Raw genomic sequence first — 19,597 nt, forward strand, 5'->3', positions numbered from 1 at the left:
CTCATGCACAGTCAAGCAAAATCCTAAGTTTACTTAATGTTACTGAACACCATATCAAGAAACCCCTGCAGTCCCTCTCTCTCTGCCCTCCCTCCCCCACCCTAGTCATCCTACCAGTTCCACTGTTCGCATCACTGTGTCCCTTCGTTATCACCTCTACCCCAGCCAACAATGGAGCATTATGGACTCCACCCTTCCTTGGTCATCTGTTGCCAGCCCTAATTAGTTCTGGCCTTTTTCTACCTCTCCCTACAACTCTCCCCCACCGCCCACACCTTCAGTCTGACATCAGCGGCTCCTTTTCTCCAGAGATGCTGCCTGACCTGCAGAGTTGTTCCAGACTTTGTGTCTTATCTTCCATATCTGACTATCTCCCAAAGGGTCCAGTGGGAGAAGTTCAACTCACTTAGATTCCCATTTTTTACACTGGAGGAATAATTTTCCGAAAGGGTGACACAGTGGCACGGCTGCTGCCTCACAGTGCCAGAGACCCGGCTTCAATCCTGATCTTGAATGCTGTCCGTGTGGAGTTTGCACGTTCTTGCTGTGACCATGTGGGTGCTCCAGTTCACTCCCACAGCCCAAAGGTTAATTGGCCTTCTGTGAATTGCCCCTGGTGTGTAGGGAGGAGATGCGAGAGTGTGATGACATTGAACTAGTGTGAAGGGGCGATCGCCATGGACTCAGAGGGCAGAAAGGCCTGCTTCCATGCTATATCACTAATCTAAACTGGCCTGGATAGAGTGGATGTGGAGAGGATGTTCCCACTAGTGGGAGAGTCTATAACCAAAGGCCATATCCTCAGATAAAAGGACGTACCTTTAGAAAGGAGATGAGGGGGAATTTCTTTAGTCAGAGGGTGATGAATCTGTGGAATTCTTTGCCACAGAAGGCCGTGGAGGTCAAGTCAATGGATATCTATGTGGCGATTGATGGATGCTTGATTAGCTCGTGTGTCAGGGGTTATGGGGAAAAGGCAGGAGAATGGGGTTGATAGGGAAAGATAGATCAGCCATGATTGAATGGCGGAGTAGACTCGATGGGTCAAATAGCCAAATTCTGCACCTACCACATATGTACTTATGAACATAAACACAAGATATTAAATTAGGATCGAGTTCTGGAGTAACTCAGTGGGTCAGGCTGCATCTCTGCAGGTCATAGATGGGTGACGTTTTTGGTCGGGACCTTTGCTCAGACTCCCTATTACAAACAGTCTGAAGAAGGGTGCAGCAGCATCTATGGAGCGAAGGAAATAGGCAATTTCCTTCGCTCCATAGATGCTGCTGCACCCGCTGAGTTTCTACAGCTTTTTTGTGTAACCTTCGATTCTCCAGCATCTGCAGTTCCTTCTTAAACAAAGTCTGAAGAAGGGTCCTGGCCCGAAACCTCTACTATCTAGGTCTCCAGAGATGCTGCCTGGCCCGCTGAGTTACTCTAGCACTGTGTTCTGCACAATATTCTGCATCTGTAGTTTAGTTTAGAGATACAGTGCGGAAACAGGCCGTTTGGCCCATCCAGTCCGCGCCAACCTGCGATCCCCGCGCCCTAACACCATCCCACACACACACACGAGGGACAATTTACAATTATACCAAACCTACAAACCTGCAGGCCTTTGGTGTGTGGGAGGAAACCAGAGCACCAGGGAAAACCCACGCTGGTCACAGGGAGAATATACAGACAACGCCCGTAGTCAGGGTGGAACCACGGTCTCTGGCGCTGTAAGGCAGCAACTCTACCGCTGCGCCACCTTCGTGTCTCGATAGAATGGGAAATGTGCCTTTTCTCTGGAGTAGGTGAAAATTAGCAGATGGCAACATGTAAAACAACAGGCGAGCGAGCGAGCTCTCCTTAATATACTGCCAAGCCGCAACATCTACACTGACACCACCTGCAATCAGATTAACATCATTAGCGTATCTGGGGCCTGGAGGTATTCAAATTATTGCTTTGTTGGCAAAAATAATTGCGCTTCAGAAGTACCTCATTAGTATTGTACGAACAGCATGCCTCTCTATGCAGTCGACCCCCAATGTGGACATATTATGATCTTACTGGGCTTCTCCAGACCACCGATGACATTGAAACGTGGATGTGACTCCCTATAAGGTCCTTGGACAGGAGTATCATTTTATTGAAAGATACAGCATGGGCACACAGAATCCACCCATCCCCTGTTCACGCTAGCTCTATGCTCTCCCACTTTCTCATCCACTACCCATTAGGGGGCAATTTATAGAGACATATTAACCTACAAACCCGCACATCTTTTGGGATGTGGGAGGAAACCGGGGCGCCTGCAGGAAACCCGCGCGGTCACAGGGAGAACATGCAAACTCCACCCATGTAGCGGTGGTCATGAGTTCAGGATCGGACACAGTTCTCTGGCGCTGTGGGGCAGCAGTTCTACTATGGCACCGCTGTGCCACCCTTATGCCCCTGCCCCACTTAGGAAACCTGAACGGAAACCTCTGGAGACTTTGCGCCCCACCCAAGGTTTCCGTGAGGTTCCCGGAGGTTGCAGGTGGTTGCCGGAGGTTGCAGGGAGTGGAAGCAGGTAGGGAGACTGACAAAAACCTCCGGGAACCTCCGGGAACCGCACAGAAACCTTGGGTGGGGCTCAAAGTCTCCAGAGGTTTCCTAAGTGGGACGGGCATTACTATTTCTATCTTATCCACAGCTCTTCAAAAAGGTATGGAAAACACAGACCCTGGTAAAATTCTGACCAATACTTGCAACATTTCCAAATGGATGATCCAATTGTACTTTTTTTGTTTCCACATTATATCTTGTATCTGTGAAATCAATGCACACACCAAGGTGGCAAATGCAGAACTCAGAGATGCGTTTATTCCATTCCCCCAGGGATGGCAAAAGGGAACAAGACAATTCCTATAAATTTAGTTCAGTTTAGTTTATTGTCACTTATACTGGGGTACAGCGGAAAGCTTTTGTTGCATGCTAACGATTCCCAGAAGAGAGATTAAGATAATAGAGCTGAATAAAGTAAGGCTATCGACTGACACAAAGTGCTGGAGTAACTCAGCGGGTCAGGCAGCACTCCTGGAGAAAAAGAATAGGTGACGTTTCTGGTCGAGACCCTCCTTCAGACCTGAAACATCACCTATTCCTTTTCTCCAGAGATGCTGCCTGACCCGCTGAGTTACTCCAGCCTTTTGTGTCTGCCTTCAGTTTAAACCAGCATCTGCAGCTCCTCCCTACACAAAGTAAAGCTGTTCACTCTACCTGCGACAATACACTAATAGCCCTGTCCCATTGTACGAGTTCATTCAAGAGCTCTCCCGAGTTTAAAAAACCCATCAAACTCGTGGTAAGCAGGGTAGCGGGTACGTCGGAGCTCGGGGACGTGTTTTTGCGGCTCATAACGCTAACGGCAGGTACTCGGGAAATGCAGTAAGCTCGGGAAGACTCGTGAAGATTTTTCAGCATGTTGAAAAATGTCCACGAGAGCCCCAAGTACCGATGAGCGGCCGTTACCGTAAATCTCCGAGTTCGAATCAGGGCAAACGCAGGAGAACTCTTGAATGAACTCGTACAGTGGGACAGGGCTTTAAACTGGCTTGGAGCGAAGGGAATAGGCTGGCGTTTCGAGTCGAGACCCTTTTGAAGTAAGGGTGGCCTATTTCCTTCGCTCCATAGAATCTGCCTCACCCGCTGAGTTTCTCCAGCATTTTTTTGTCTACCTTCGATTTTCCAGCATCTGCAGTTCCTTGTTAAACATTAGGGCTGTAAACTCTGTGCGTTAATGCAGTGACTATCTTTGTTTTTCAGAGACAAGATCCTGTGGCCTGGAATGAAACGTTCCAGAACATCACAAGGAATATTCTACAAACACGCTACAAGTTGTTGCCGTATCTCTACACACTCATGTATCAAGCTCATGTTGGTGGGAGCACAGTCGTGAGACCACTGCTTCACGAGTACGTCAACTCTAAAATAATCTAGTCCCCATTGTTTGGAAAATAGCTCACGTTTACCATGATTCTAAGATGCTGTTGTGTCTATTTATGTAGGTTTTTTGAGGATAAAGCAACGTGGGGAATAGATCGACAATTTCTCTGGGGTGCAGCATTAATGATTACTCCTGCGTTAGACGAGGTAGTCATCTATATTAGTTTTATTGTGCACTTACCAATTCACCATTTTTAATCACGCACATTGTTGATATTTTTCCTGTGTGTTTTGTTTCAGGGAGTAACCACCGTGCGTGCCTATATCCCAGACTCTCGCTGGTATGACTGGTTCACAGTAAGTTACTGGGGGTGGGAGGTTGCAACCTTCACGTGGTCCGCCCTGTTTCGACGAATGCAATCAACCCGGCGTGCACAATCAAATAGAACAAGTTGTCCGCCAACTTTAGGCTGTGCACGCCATACGCAAGAAGAAGAAATAAGTTACTTCACATTACTTGCATTCCTTGGAGGGCAGGAGGATGAGGGGCGTGATCTTGTAGAGGTGTACAAGATCATAAGAGGAATAGATCAGGTAAATGCACAGGGTCTCTTGCCCAGTGTAGGCGAATCGAGGACCAGAGGTTTAAGGTGAAGGGGCAAAAGATTTAATAAGAATCTGAGGGGTAACCTTTTCCACACACACGGTGGTGGCTGTATGGGACAAGCTATCAGAGGAGGTAGTTGAGGCTGGGACTATCCCAACATTCAGGAACAGTTAGACAGGTACATGGATAGGATAGGTTTGGATGGATATGGGCCAAACGCATGCTGTGGGGACTATTGTAGCTGGGACATTGTTGGCCAGTGTGGGCAAGATGGGTAAAAGAGTCTGTTTCCACGCTGTATCTGTGACTATGACATTGGAAAGGAGTTGAGGGGGAATTTATTTAGCCAGAGAGTGGTGAAATTCATTGCCACAGACAGCGGTGGAGGCCAAGTCCGTGAGAATTTTTAAAGCAGAGATTGACAGGTTCTTGGTTAGTACGGGGGGGGGGTCAAAGATTAGGTGCAGGAGAATTCGGTTGTGAGGGAAAGATATATCAGCCATGATTGAATGGCAGAGCAGACTTGATGGGCCGAATGGCCTAATTCTTCTTCTATGAATGAGGATTTAGACTTCAACAATAATGAGGAAAACAATCAAATGTTAATGAAGAGGGTTATGGTCTGAGAATGTCTTATTCAATCCAATTCATTGATCAGTCTGAGGAAGAGTCCCAACCCGAAACGTCGCAGGTCCATTCCCTCTCCAGATGCTGCCTGACCCACTGAGTTCCTCCTCCATTTTGCGCTCCACAACATTACACTTTGTTATGGATAAGGAGTAAACTTTGGAAAATAACTTTCAAAAAGTTTAGATCATAAAACATCAAAGTGTTCTATGGTATAATATGCAACTTAGTTTTTAGTTTTGGAGATACAACGCGGAAACAGGCCCTTCGGCCCACCAGGTCCATGCCGACCAGCGATCCCTGCATATTTAACAAGCCAATTAACCTATAAACGTGTACATTGGAGTGGTGCAAAGAATGTACTCATCCCTTTGGGAGATGATGCAATGAAGTGAGATTCAAACAATTATTAGACACAGAATGCTGGAGCAACTCAGCAGGACAGGCAACATATCTGGAGAGGAGAAATGGGTGACATTTCAGGGGTTGGACAGGCTAGGTGCATTGTTCCTGATGTTGGGGAAGTCCAGGACAAGGGGTCACAGCTTAAGGATAAGGGGGAAATCCTTTAAAACCGAGATGAGAAGAACTTTTTTTACACAGAGAGTGGTGAATCTCTGGAACTCTCTGCCACAGAGGGTAGTTGAGGCCAGTTCATTGGCTATATTTAAGAGGGAGTTAGATGTGGCCCTTGTGGCCAAGGGGATCAGGGGGTATGGAGAGAAGGCAGGTGCGGGATACTGAGTTGGATGATCAGCCATGATCATATTGAATGGCGGTGCAGGCTTGAAGGGCTGAATGGCCTACTCCTGCACCTAATTTTCTATGTTTCTATGTTTCTATGAGACCCTTTCTTCAGACTGAGATTCAGGGGAGAGGATGACAGAGATATGGAAGGGTAAGGTGTGAAAACGAGAGATTTAATGGGACGACGATCAAGGGAAATGTAGAATGGATCACTATTAGCTGAGGGGAAGGTGACAACGAGGCGTACACATCTCTGTGTCTCCCTCCCCCCTGACTCAATGTGAAGAAGGGTCTCAACCCAAAACCCCACCCAGATATACTGCCCGTCCAGCTGAGTAACTCCAGCATTTTGTGCCAATCTTCAGTGTAAACTAGCAACTGCAGTTCCTTCCTACAATAACATCCAAACAGTTAATGACTAGAGGGCTGACTGCATTTGCAAGACATATTTTTCCATGGTTAACTTGCTTAAAGCAGCTTGACCCTGACACAGTACATTTAGACTTTCTGACATAGTTCAATATTTATATAGAAATTCTACAAAAATTCCAATACACTCTAAAGTTATTGATGTTTTAATGGGCGGTGTTTTTCACTTGAATTTCTGCTCACACTGGAGTATCTCTTCACCTCTGCCTATCCTTAGCCCCACGTCCCCCTCCCTTTTCATCTGTGCATTAACTGTGTTTTGTATTGCATTCTGTCTTTAGTTTGTGTACTAGTCATGTCTCTACTATTTATTTCATTCCCCTTACATGTTTTTCCTCTACCTGCTAAATTTTTGTAAGGTGTCCTTGAGACTCTTGAAAGGCGCCTATAAATAAAATGTATTATTATTATTTTAACCCTTGAATGATGAAAGACAGAAACAATAGACAATAGGTGCAGTAGGCCATTCGGCCCTTCGTGCCAGCACTGCCATTCAATGTGATCATGGCTGATCATCCCCAATCAGTACCCTGTTCCTGCCTTCTCCCCATATCCCCTGACTCCGCTATCTTTAAGAGCCCAATCTAGCTCTCTCTTGAAAGTATCCAGAGAACCGGCCTCCCAAGGCAGAGAATTCCACAGACTTGTTGGTTTGGGTGCTGGGGAGTGGGTGGGATACAAGGTGCCTTTTGAGGAAGGCTGGAAAAGAGATGGGGGCGGGACAAAGCTTGGCAAGTGATAAGTGTAGTAGAAGTAACTGCAGATGCTGGTTTACACCAAATATAGACACAAAACGTAACTTAACGGGATAGGCAGCAGCTCTGGAGAACGTGGACAAGCAACATTTTAAGTCTTTCTTCAGACTGATTATAGTCGGGGGGGGGGGGGGGACAAAACCTGGCAAGGGATAAGGGTACAAGTGACAGGCTTGATTGGTAGAGGCTAGAGGTTAAAAAAAAAAGGACTCAAAAGGTTGTTAGATCAGGAGAGAAATGTTAAGCTTGGGGAAGGGATATGGGTGTTAGGTGATGGTGGAGTGGGTGGAGAGGAAAGTGGGTGGGAGAGTCGGAGACGATCATCGGGTGACTGATAGTTGGGTGTGTACCTGGGGGAAGTGCAGAGAGAGGAGAGAAAAGGTTGGTGGGTGGGTGGGAGGAGTTTTTCCATAATTGGAAATTTCAATGTTTCCACCTTCAATATCACATTTGATTGTGTCAAAGATTGGAATAGCAAATGTTTACTCTTCAAGAGAACTTGTTGGGAGGGAAATGGTTACAGGTCAGCCTTATTGCCATTTGGATAAAGGAAATTTCCTTTAGAATAAGATTTGCTCCAGCTATAATGGGGAGAAGGGAGCCCATACACAAGAAACTATTTCTTTAAAAAATCTCTAGAATCTTTCCAACATCTTTCTTGCCCCAGATAAATGAGCGCTGGTACATCCAGTACTTTCATGATCACCGCTGCTCATCAAAGCTACATCTTGATAAATGATAATGTTCTTTTTGCCATTAACCATATAGTCTATGCCAGACAATTGCTAGACATGGCCATGTACATATTTATTAGGTCTTTATTCTAATTCCTATGCTGTTGATCATTTTCGATTCATTCATCTACCAGCATTTTCATGGAATTACAAAATTGAGCCTTGGGGTTCTGTTCTTCGAGCTTCAATGCAGTAATTGTTTACAGCCATTATTTTCTCAATTACTTTTATCTTTCAGTATTAAATAGTCCCCAACTATATTTCCTTTTGAACACTTGTTTTGTTGAAAACTGGCTTGAAATGGCACAATTTTATCTTGTTCCTATATTCTGTGCTGGACTCAGTCCTAATGTTGATGGCAAAGGTTGCTAACCTGTGGACTGATGACATAATCTTGATTAGTACGGGTGTCAGGGGCTGTGGGGAGAAGGCAGGAGAATGGAGTTAGGAGGGAGAAGCAGATCAGCCGTAACCGAATGGTGGAGTAGACTTGATGGGCTGAATGGCCTAATTTTGCTCCTATCAATTATGATCTTATGAATCAAATATACAGAGATTACCTCAACATCTATACAGCTACTACCCACCAATTATGATGTAATTTCAAGTCGTTGAATTTAATGTTACTATGCCCAAATACAGTGATGTACAGGTACAATATAGTACACTATCCCCTGCATAGCACCCACACCCGGGCCACTCCCTCTTCTTCTCTATCCCATCAAGCAAAAGGTATAGAAGTGTGAAAAACGCACACCTCCAGATTCAGGGGCAGTTTCTTCTCAGCTGTTATCAGGCAACTGAATCATCCTACCACAACTAGAGAGCAGTCCTGAACTACTATCTTCCTCATCAGGGACCCTCGGATTGGTCTTTACTGGCGTTACCTTGCACTAAATGTTATTCCCATATCATGTATCCGTACGCTGTAAATGGCTGGATTGTAATCATGTATTTGTCTTTCCGCTGGCTGGTTAGTTCGCAACAAAAGCTTTCCACTGCACCTCGGCACACGTGACAATAAACTAAACTGAATATAAAATCTTGCTTGCATAGACTCAGACAAACACAGAGAGAGAAATTATACATAAATCACACACGACTATTTCCCGGAGCTGCACTGTGGGAGCTGAACTAGAGGCACATGTTACCCCGGAAAACTCCCCCAATACTACCGGCGGGAGCTTGCCACCACATCCCCCCCACTCCTCAGTCGAAGTTGGGTGCCAACAATTGATTTTATTTATTTATTTATTTAAATCACACACAGGGCTCTTAAAAGTAGCAGAGTCAGAGAATATGGGGAGAAGGCAGGAATGGGGTACTGATTGGGGATGATCAGCAATGATCACATTGAATGGCGGTGCTGGCTCGAAGGGCCAAATGGCCTACTCCTGCACCTATTGTCTAAATCAGACATAACATTTCTGAAGGAAAAAAGACTGCACTAAAACAAGACGTTAGTGCAAATATACAAGTATAAAATCAAGAGGTGGACCATAGAGTCCTACTGTGGAGGTAGAATTAGTGTTGGCCAGGTTGGTTTAAGAGCTGCCTCATTGGAAAATAGTGACACAAGGATGCTGAAATCTTGAGCAAAAAACAAAGTGCTGGAGTAACTCAACGGGTCAGGTAGCATCTCTGGAGGACATGGATAGGCAACGTTCCGGTTTGGAATTTAATGAAACTAAGAAATTGTAAGCAGCTAAAGCTACTAATACCAAATGTAACTATACAATATTGACTGGAATTAAAAATTGATTGCCCCATCAAAAATTGATTGCCGCATGCACAGTGTAAGAACCATCACGTCTATTTCCCCACAATATGCATTACCACCATCGATCAATACCTTTCGGCTTGCTGTTTTTAGTGAGCAGAGCATGATTGGGCTTTAGTCTTCAGGCTCAACAGCTTGTTTATACCAGTGCCCCAAACTAAAGGTATTGCAATCAAATTTGCACCCGTCTAATAGGATCAGGAAATCAGAAGCAAAAACCGATGTTCAATAAATAACCATGTTCAGGATAATTATTAGTGCCTTTCACAGTAACAAATAGCTATTTAGTGTTGTTTAAAAATACAGCGTGAAAACAGGCCCTTCGGCCCACCAAGTCCACGCCGACCAGCGATCCCCGCACACTATCACTATCGTACATACCATAGGGACAATTTACATTTACATCAAGCCAATTAACCTACACACCTGTACGCCTTTGGAGTGTGGGAGGAAACTGAAGATCTTGGAGAAAACCCACCCAGGTCACGGGGAGAACGTATAAACTGCGTGCAGACAGCACCCGTAGTCAGATTTGAACCCGGGTCTCTGGTGCTGTTAAGGCAGCAACTCTACCACTGTGCCACCCCATCATGGTTATTAATCATACTTATTTTCTAAAGGGTGAAAGACTTTTCAAAAGACTGAGTTGGATCCAGATGTTGACACCGCTTGATCACATCAACGTTCATGTCCGAGGAGGCTACATTATTCCCTGGCAAGAACACGGGATCAGCACACATTACAGGTAACAGTGGGAATTACGGGATAATATAATAAGTGACTAAATATGCAAAAAATGTTTCAGATAATTTTCCAAGGATACATCTTCAACAAAGTTTCTTCTCAAGTAATTGGAATTAGGACATTCGGCCCATCAAGCCTACTCTGTCATTCAATCATGGCTGATCTATCTTTCCCTTTCAACCCCATTCTCCTGCCTTCTCACCATAACCCTGACGCCCATACTGATCAAGAATCTATCTATATCTCTGCCATAAAAACATCCATTGACTTGGCCTCCACAGATTCACCACCCCCTCTGAAAAAATTCCTCCTCATCTCCTTTCTAAATGTACTTCCTTTTATTCTGAGGCTGTGCCCTCTTTGTCCTAGACTCTCCCTCTGGTGGATACTTCCACTCCACATTCACTCAATCCAGGCCTTCCACTATTTGGTAAATTTCAATGAGGCCCCCTTGAATCCTTCTAAACTCCAGCGTGTACAGGCCCAGTGCCGTCAAAGCTCATCATATGTTAACGCACTCATTCACGGGATCATTCTCGAGTGCGTTTTATGAAGAACCATCATGGAATCATAGCGCACAGATAAACCCCCTTCATCCCATCATGCGCATGCCAACCATCAAGTTCCTATCTATGCTAATTTCCTTTTGTTCAGAGTTTAGAGGAGTCCACACCGACCACCGATCATCCGTATACTAGTTCCACGTCATCCCACTTTATCATCTTGACGGCAATTGACGGAAGTCAATGAACCTATAAACCCACACGTCTTAGAAACATGGGAGGAAACCGGAGCACCTGGAGAAAACCCACAGGGTCACAGGAAGAACGTACAAAGCCAGGATTGGACCCGGGTCTCCGGCCCTGTAAGGCAGCGAGGCCACTGTACAGCCCTTTATTAAATAAGCAAATCTATCAGCGTTTGGTTCATTGCCTTCTCTGCCTTGGCTATTCCAGTGCACATCGAGTGACTTCTTAAATGTTATGAGATGCCCATCCGCCATCATTCGCTTGGGCAATGCATTTCAAACTCCAACCATCTTCTGTGTGAAAAAAAAAACTCTTCTTCTATCGCCTCCGAACCTCGTCCTCCTTTCCTGAAACCGTTGCCCTCTGGCTAGAGACAACTCTGCTGGCGGGGAGAGAGGATCATGGCTGCCCTCCCCTATCGAGATCCCTCATATTTGTGCACGCTTCCATCAGGTTCCACTCCGCCTTCTCTTCCCCACAAAAGTAAATACAGTACAATACGGTTTTATTCGTCACATTGCACATAAAGTGCAAGGGAAATGAATTTGCCAGCGGCGGTACAATGAGAAAGAACACACAATACACAATAAAAAATGTTACACAAACATCCACCACAGCATTCATCGCTGTGGTGGAAGGCACAGAAATTGGCCAGTCCTCCTCCATTTCTCCCCGTGGTCGGGACCAGCACACATTACAGGTAACGGTGGGATAAATACTGTATAACCTCGTCACTGAGACCCTCCACGCCAGGCAAAATCCAGGCGGTTCTCCTCTCCACCCTTTCTAGAGCATTTGAATCCATTTATTTTTAAAATACTGTGACCATGGATCTGCAAATGAGTAAATGCATGCAACAAAACTAACGTACTTTAGAGACAATGGTACTTCATAAATGTGGATGGAGATTTAGTTGGAATTAATGCACTTTGAAGGATGTTCTGATAATTTGTTTGCTAGTTACTGATCTTTACGGATGTCTTGAAATTGCAGTCAAAACTAAAACAAAAATTCTAATATCTTTCCAGTCGGAAGAACTACCTGGGATTAGTAGTTGCTATGAATGACAACAATGCTGCCAAAGGACAACTTTTCTGGGATGATGGTCAGAGCATTGGTACGACAGCTTTTAATTCTTTATTCTAAATACTTTGGCTAATCTACTGTGGAAGATGGTCAGGCAGGGCTCCCATTGACCAAAGATCACTGCCAATGGGTCTTGGATAAGGATGGCTTTCCAACTAGTCTGTGCACAGCAGTATTCTCCAATGCAATGCAGAGCATCTTGTAAAATAGTAGAGCAGTGACACAGGCCCTTCGGCCCACAATGTCCATGCCGAACATGATGCCAAGTTAGACTAATCTCCTCTGCCTGCCCAATATCCATATCCAGGTCTATCTAAAAGCCTCTTGAATGCCATCGTATCTGTCTGAAGAAGGGGTCCGACCCGAAAACATCACCTATTCCTTTTCTCCATAGATGCTGCCTGCCCCGCTAAGTTACTCCAGAGCTTTGTGTTTATCTTTGGTATAAACCGGCATCTGCCGTTCCTTCCTATACATCGATGGGTTCTTGATTAGTAACGGCGTCAAAGATTATGGGTAGAAGGCAGGAGAATGGGGTTGAGAGGGAGCAATACATCAGAGGCGATTGAATGGCGGAGCAGATTCTGTGGCTCGAATGGCCTAATTCTGCTCCTCTATCTCATGGTCTACCTTGAATTGCTTTTTTCTGGAGCATCAGCGGTTGAGGAGAGACCTTAAGGATAAGGAGGAAATCCTTTAAAACCGAGATGAGAAGAACTTTTTTTCACACAGAGAGTGGTGAATCTCTGGAACTCTCTGCCACAGAGGGTAGTCGAGGCCAGTTCATTGGCTATATTTAAGAGGGAGCTAGATGCGGCCCTTGTGGCTAAGGGGTTCAGGGGGTAGGGAGAGAAGGCAGGTACGGGATACTGAGTTGGATGATCAGCCATGATCATATTGAATGGCGGTGCAGGCTCGAAGGGCCTGCACCTATTTTCTATGTTTCTATTTCTATGTTTCTATAACCTGATAGTATATAAAATGATGAAAGGCACATATAGGGTACAAATGTTCCAGGATAGAAATGCTAAAGAATAGAGAACATAGATTACGGAGAGTAGAGGGAAGTTTAAAGGAGATACGGTGGGGGAGGGGGGGGGCTGTTTCAAACACAGAGGTTGGTGGGTGCCTGGAACGCACTGCCAGGGATGGTGGTCGAGGTAGATTGGGTTGTGGTGTTTAAGAAGCTTTTAGATAATTAACTGGATGTAGAGAGATGGGGGAGGATATGGATTATGTGCAGGCAGAGGTTAGTTGAACTTAATGTTATGTTTGGCACCGACAATGTCGGCTGAAGGGCCTGTTCTTGGGTTGTACTGTTCCATGGGTCTATGCTCGAATTTATTTTTCTTCCCAGAAGATATCTTGCAATTTTTTTTAATTCCACAGGGATAAGATCCTCAAGTAACAGCATGTCTTCATTGGTGGCCCAAAAATAAATATTGACAGCTGCCACTGACACGAAATACCATCTCAAATGACACCAATGCCCATTTAACAGTAGAGGTTATGGATTAGTAACATGAGAAGTTGTGACACTTCTGGATGCGAGATATAATTGATAGACCGACTGCCGTCTAATATCCCGTCTGGGAACATAAAAGGCATTTACGGTGTTTATGTTTGGCAGCTCACCTTAGAAATAACCCCCAGCAGCTGAAAACAGTCGACATAATAGCACTCTGAGTGTGTGTGAGAGAGCGCTTGTGACGGAGAGAGTGTGGGTAAAAAAAATGACATTGCGTTCAGATTTAAAAAATGGGTAGTAACTTCCTGTGCAGCACAATATTTGTGTGTACCACCCGAGTGAGTTTTCTCCAAAGCTCAATTACTTAATGCGATCAGTTACTTTCCATGGGTACATCACACTTCTGTGACTTTAGCTTGGTTCCAACTGTGTGTGTGTGTGTATTTTATGTCGATACCCATTCAGTTTGCTGGACCCGAGCTGTAACATTAAATCACGTCTGTTCTCCCTGTTTCACAACAACTTCAACTTTGCTGTTGCTCATTGATGCCACACCTCACCATAAGGTCGTTCACCGTTGTATCGTTCATTGAACTATATGCGATGATCGCACGGGTACATGGATGAGCCCTGCCGGAGATGATTATCATGGGCACTAATCATTTAACAGTGCGATGAAATACAAAGTGATGAAAACATGCAAGTCTTTTAGTTTGGAGATACAACGCGGAAACAGGCCCTTCGGCCCACCGAGTCTGTGCCGACTAGGGATCCCGGCACACTTACACTATCTTACACACACTAGGGACAATTTACAATTTTACCAAAGCATTTAACCTACAAACCTGTACGCCTTTGGAGTATGGGATGAAACTATAGATCCCGGAGAAAACTCACACAGGTCATGGGGATAATGTATAAACTCCATACAGACAGCATTCATAGTCGGGATCGAACCCGTGTCTCTGGGCTCTGTAAGGCAGCAACTCTACCACTGCACCACCGTGCCACCCCAAATGCCATCATAAGATCAATCATAGTTTTAGAGTCCATTGAACGATATGCAATGATCGCACGGGTACTAGAACGAGCCCTGCCGAAGATTATTACCGTGGGCACTAATCATTTAACAGGGCAAGTCATCAACTTTTACATAGATTTGGCAACAGAGCAACCTGCTCCACGACACCTTCGAACCGGGCAAGTTCTGCAGAGATTATTTTATTTCTGTCAGATCTCTCAGTGTTCGCAGACGCTCCTTCACCTGAAGAAAGCCATCATAACTCACTGCCGACTGCTGAGCGTGTGAATAATGGCTCCTTCATGCTTGTGAGGGAAGGGCAGTAGCTCACTGTCATTGTTTAGATATAATCTGCAGCATACCGCACGCTGATGTATTATTGAAGTTGCCGCAGTTACGCCAAATAACTTTATAACGTATGAGAATCTCTGAATCTCAAAGATGATCAGGCGAGCGCCTGTCATTTGTGGTTTATAATTCTCATAAACCTCTGAAGTTCCATTGATTGCACTTTTGTCAATATTTTTACTTCTACATTGCAGATACCATTGAAAGGGGAGAGTACTTACTGGCTGAATTCACTGTTAATCAGGTATGTGCCATGAAATGTCTTTCAGTACACCCGGCAGGCGCTGTCTCAATGGGCTGAAGTAGAGTCTGTTTTGTTATACTTTAAGGTACAGCGCAGGAACAGGCCCTTCGGCCCGCCGAGTCCGCGCAGACCAGCGATCCCTGCACATTAACACCATCCTACACGAGGGACAATTTTTGAATTTTTACCAAGACAATTAATCTACGTCTTTGGAATGTGGGAGGAAACCAAAGATCTCGGAGGAAATTCACGCAGGTCATGGGGAGAGCGTACAAACGCCATACAGACAGGCATCCGTAGTCAGGATCGGACCCGGGTCTCTGGCGCTGTAAGGCAGCAACTCCACGGTGTATACAAGATGAATATAGCTCTTGCTCATTGGCTTCGAGAACCCGGTTTAAAGGGATTCACAATAATTTCTAACCTAACATTTGTCACATTATTTTATATAGAATTGCTCCAGGTTTCATAAAATTCCTTTTTTCCCCACAAAATTACAAGAAATAATTATACTTCACATCATTAGTTGTATGAATTACATCGTCTAGGTAATCATTAAAAAAATGTACATGTACAAATCATTTACGTTAGATGAATTACCTAAAGTATCATGAAAAAAAAAAAAATAGCTTCACAATGGCATAACTTATTTGCTTTCAAGTTTGTGAAAATATTTAGTGTAGAAATAGCCGGGGCTATGACAGAAATATTTCAAATGTCATTAGAAATGGGAATAGTCCCCGAGGATTGGCGTACTGCGCATGTTGTTCCATTGTTTAAAAAGGGTTCTAAGAGTAAACCTAGCAATTATAGGCCTGTTATTTTGACTTCAGTGGTGGGCAAATTAATGGAAAAGATACTTAGAGATAATATATATAAGCATCTGGATAAACAGGGTCTGATTAGGAACAGTCAGCATGGATTTGTGCCTGGAAGGTCACGTTTGACTAATCTTCTTGAATTTTTTTGAAGAGGTTACTAGGGAAATTGACGAGGGTAAAGCAGTGGATGTTGTCTATATGGACTTTAGTAAGGCCTTTGACAAGGTTCCTCATGGAAGGTTGGTTAAGAAGGTTCAACTGGTGGGTATAAATGTAGGAGTAGCAAGATGGATTCAACAGTGGCTGAATGGGAGAAGCCAGAGGGTAATGGTGGATGGTTGTTTGTCGGTTTGGAGGCAGGTGACTAGTGGGGTGCCTCAGGGATCGGTGTTGGGTCCTTTGTTGTTTGTCATGTACATCAATGATCTGGATGAAGGTGTGGTAAATTGGATTAGTAAGTATACAGATGATACCAAGATTGGGGGTGTTGTGGATAATGAAGAGGATTTCCAAAGTCTACAGAGTGATTTAGGCCATTTGGAAGAATGGGCTGAAAGATGGCAGTTGGAGTTTAATGCTGATAAATGTGAGGTGCTACACCTTGGCAGGACAAATCAAAATAGGACGTACATGGTAAATGGTAGGGAATTGAAGAATACAGTTGAACAGAGGGATCTGGGAATAACCGTGCATAGTTCCTTGAAGGTGGAATCTCATATAGATAGGGTGGTAAAGAAAGCTTTTGGTATGCTAGCCTTTATAAATCAGAGCATTGAGTATAGAAGCTGGAATGTAATGTTAAAATTGTACAAGGCATTGGTGAGACCAAATCTGGAGTATGGTGTACAATTTTGGTCGCCCAATTATAGGAAGGATGTCAACAAAATAGAGAGAGTACAGAGGAGATTTACTAGAATGTTGCCTGGGTTTCAACAACTAAGTTACAGAGAAAGGTTGAATAAGTTAGGTCTTTATTCTCTGGAGCGCAGAAGGTTAAGGGGGGGACTTGATAGAGGTCTTTAAAATGATGAGAGGGATAGACAGAGTTGATGTGGACCAGCTTTTCCCTTTGAGAATAGGGAAGATTCAAACAAGAGGACATGACTTGAGAATTAAGGGACAGAAGTTTAGGGGTAACATGAGGGGGAACTTCTTTACTCAGAGAGTGGTAGCGGTGTGGAATGAGCTTCCAGTGGAAGTGGTGGAGGCAGGTTCGTTGGTATCATTTAAAAATAAATTGGATAGGCATATGGATGAGAAGGGAATGGAGGGTTATGGTATGAGTGCAGGCAGGTGGGACTAAGGGAAAAAAAGTTGTTCGGCACGGATTTGTAGGGCCGAGATGGCCTGTTTCCGTAATGTAATTGTTATATGGTTATTAAGTACTAATGTTCTCTAATGTTCTTTGCGCGCACACATACACACACACACACACATGATCTTCCCCCCCTTCCTTGTAGCACATCTAGATGTGTATCCATTTTTCATTTTTGTATGCATCATTAGGATACACGAGTATCCTTCCCCTCTGCCAACAATGAACCATTTTACATTTCCTTAATCATCGCTTGCTTTGACCTGTTACTTTCACACCTTGCCTTTCCATATCCCTAGTTTCCCCCTCCCTTGTCTCAGTCCGAAGGAAGGTCTCGACTCTAAATGTCACCTATTTGAGTTGCTTTGAGTACAAACGTTGGGACATCATGATGCAGCTGCATAAGTCATTGGGCGAGGCCACGCTTGGAGCGCTGTGGGCCGTTCTGTTTGCTCAGCTATAGGAAGGATGTCATTAGGTTGGAAAATATTAAGTTGCTGCAAAGATTCACCAAGATGTTGCCTGGGCTTGCGGGCTTGAGTTATAGGGAGCGGTTGGACAGGCTGGGATTTTTCTTGCTTTGGAGGCTGAGGGGTGAACATACAGAGGCGCATAAGATTAAAAAAGATTTCAGAAAGACTACAGCAGCAACTTTTTCATTTGGAGGATAGTTTGTATCTGGAACGAGCTGCCTGAGGAAGCTATAGAAGCGGATTCAATTATGACTAGTGGAATCAAGGGGTATGGGGAGAAGGCAGGCACGGGTTATTGATTGGGGACGATCAGCCATGATCACAATGAATGGCGATGCTGGCTCGAAGGGCCGGATGGCCTCCTCCTGCAACTATTTTCTATGTCTATGTCTATGTTTATAACGTTAAAAAAAATATGGATAGGAAGGGTTTCAAGGGCTATGGGCCAAATGAATGAATGATGACTGACTGAATACCTTGTCTCATGTGACAAGTCACAGTGAATTTCTTTGCTTGAATGCCTAAGGTAATGCAGGCAATGTTTCAGGTTGGGACCCTTCTTCAGTTTGATTGAAGCAATGGAGAGAAAAGCTGGAAGAGAGATGGGGGCAGGACAAAGCCTGGCAAGTGATAGGTGGATGGAGGTGAGGAGGAGTTTTGTTGGGCAGATGGTTAGAATAGCTATGAATGAAAAGACACTAAGTGCGAGATAAGGACAGAACAGGCCTAGCGTATGAAGCCAGAGGAAGGAATATATGGGGATGGGGAGAAGGGGAAAAGGACATAGCTAGTGTAACTCAGCGGGACAGGCAGCTTCTCCGGAGAGAAGAAATGGGCCTGAAGAAGGGCCTCGACCCAAAACGTCGCCCATTCCTTCTCTGCAGAGATGCTGCCTGTCCCGCTGAGTTACTCCAGCCTTTCATGTCTAGCCAAACTTGATGGTTTCCGCCCACAAATTCCAGACTGAATTCCAGCTCAGGTTTATTGTTGAATGGTGCGGGATGAACAGCCTTGGTAAAACAGGGAATGGGCTTCAAGGAGGAAAACACTCTAAAGTCATATAGAGTCATACAACACGGTAACAGGTCCTCTGGCCCAACTTGTCCATACCAACTGATATGCCCCATCTAAGCCTTCAAACCAGGACAAGTTTAACCTAGGTCTCTGTCCTTATGAGACAGCAGCCCTGCCAGTTGTCCCACTCTGCCACCCACTAATAATCTTACAACCTGGCTACATTTTTATTAGTATCTTTACAACTCTCATTATTGATGTTACAAAATAGTGTCATTTTACAAGATTGTGTTTCTGCACAGCAAAGACCGAGTGACAGAGATGGAACCACAATGGTAGCCCTGACTCTCTGATGTTTGCACACCAGTTAAGGCTATAATTGGAATCAGTCACCTTAATTGTGATCTTTTTGCCCTGAATGTGTAGAAATTAGTCCCAAAGTATTTATTGATCCTTGGTTCCATTTAGCTTCTTGGTGTATTTCAGCTCTATTGTATAATTTAGCACAGGAAATAAGTTTATGAATTTATCTTGATGTTACATTGTATAAAACTTGAATGACTAATCTTTCATGAGCTGGTCTAACTGCTGTACAATAATGTGTAGGAAGAAACTGCAGATGCTGGTTTACAGTGTAGACAGAAACAAAATGCTGCAGTAACTCAGGAAGTCAGGCAGCATCTAAGGAGAAAAGGAATAGGTAACATTTTGGGTCGAGAT

At 44.5% G+C, this 19,597-nt stretch overlaps 1 protein-coding gene across 2 annotated transcripts in view; it reads left to right on the forward strand.

The window, feature by feature from the left end:
- The window catches only part of si (sucrase-isomaltase (alpha-glucosidase)), a 194,663-nt gene that overhangs the window by 168,803 nt on the left and 6,263 nt on the right, over positions 1 to 19,597 (forward strand). For both annotated transcript variants that reach the window (XM_055646336.1, XM_055646337.1), the window contains 6 exons: positions 3,796 to 3,944; positions 4,038 to 4,122; positions 4,216 to 4,272; positions 10,215 to 10,339; positions 12,116 to 12,204; positions 15,205 to 15,254. In XM_055646336.1, coding sequence (XP_055502311.1) covers positions 3,796 to 3,944; positions 4,038 to 4,122; positions 4,216 to 4,272; positions 10,215 to 10,339; positions 12,116 to 12,204; positions 15,205 to 15,254 — 555 coding nt within the window. The remainder of the gene's footprint in view (positions 1 to 3,795; positions 3,945 to 4,037; positions 4,123 to 4,215; positions 4,273 to 10,214; positions 10,340 to 12,115; positions 12,205 to 15,204; positions 15,255 to 19,597) is intronic.

The sequence above is a fragment of the Leucoraja erinacea genome, chromosome 14 (assembly GCF_028641065.1).
Source record: "Leucoraja erinacea ecotype New England chromosome 14, Leri_hhj_1, whole genome shotgun sequence".
In the NCBI taxonomy this organism is placed as follows: domain Eukaryota; kingdom Metazoa; phylum Chordata; class Chondrichthyes; order Rajiformes; family Rajidae; genus Leucoraja; species Leucoraja erinaceus.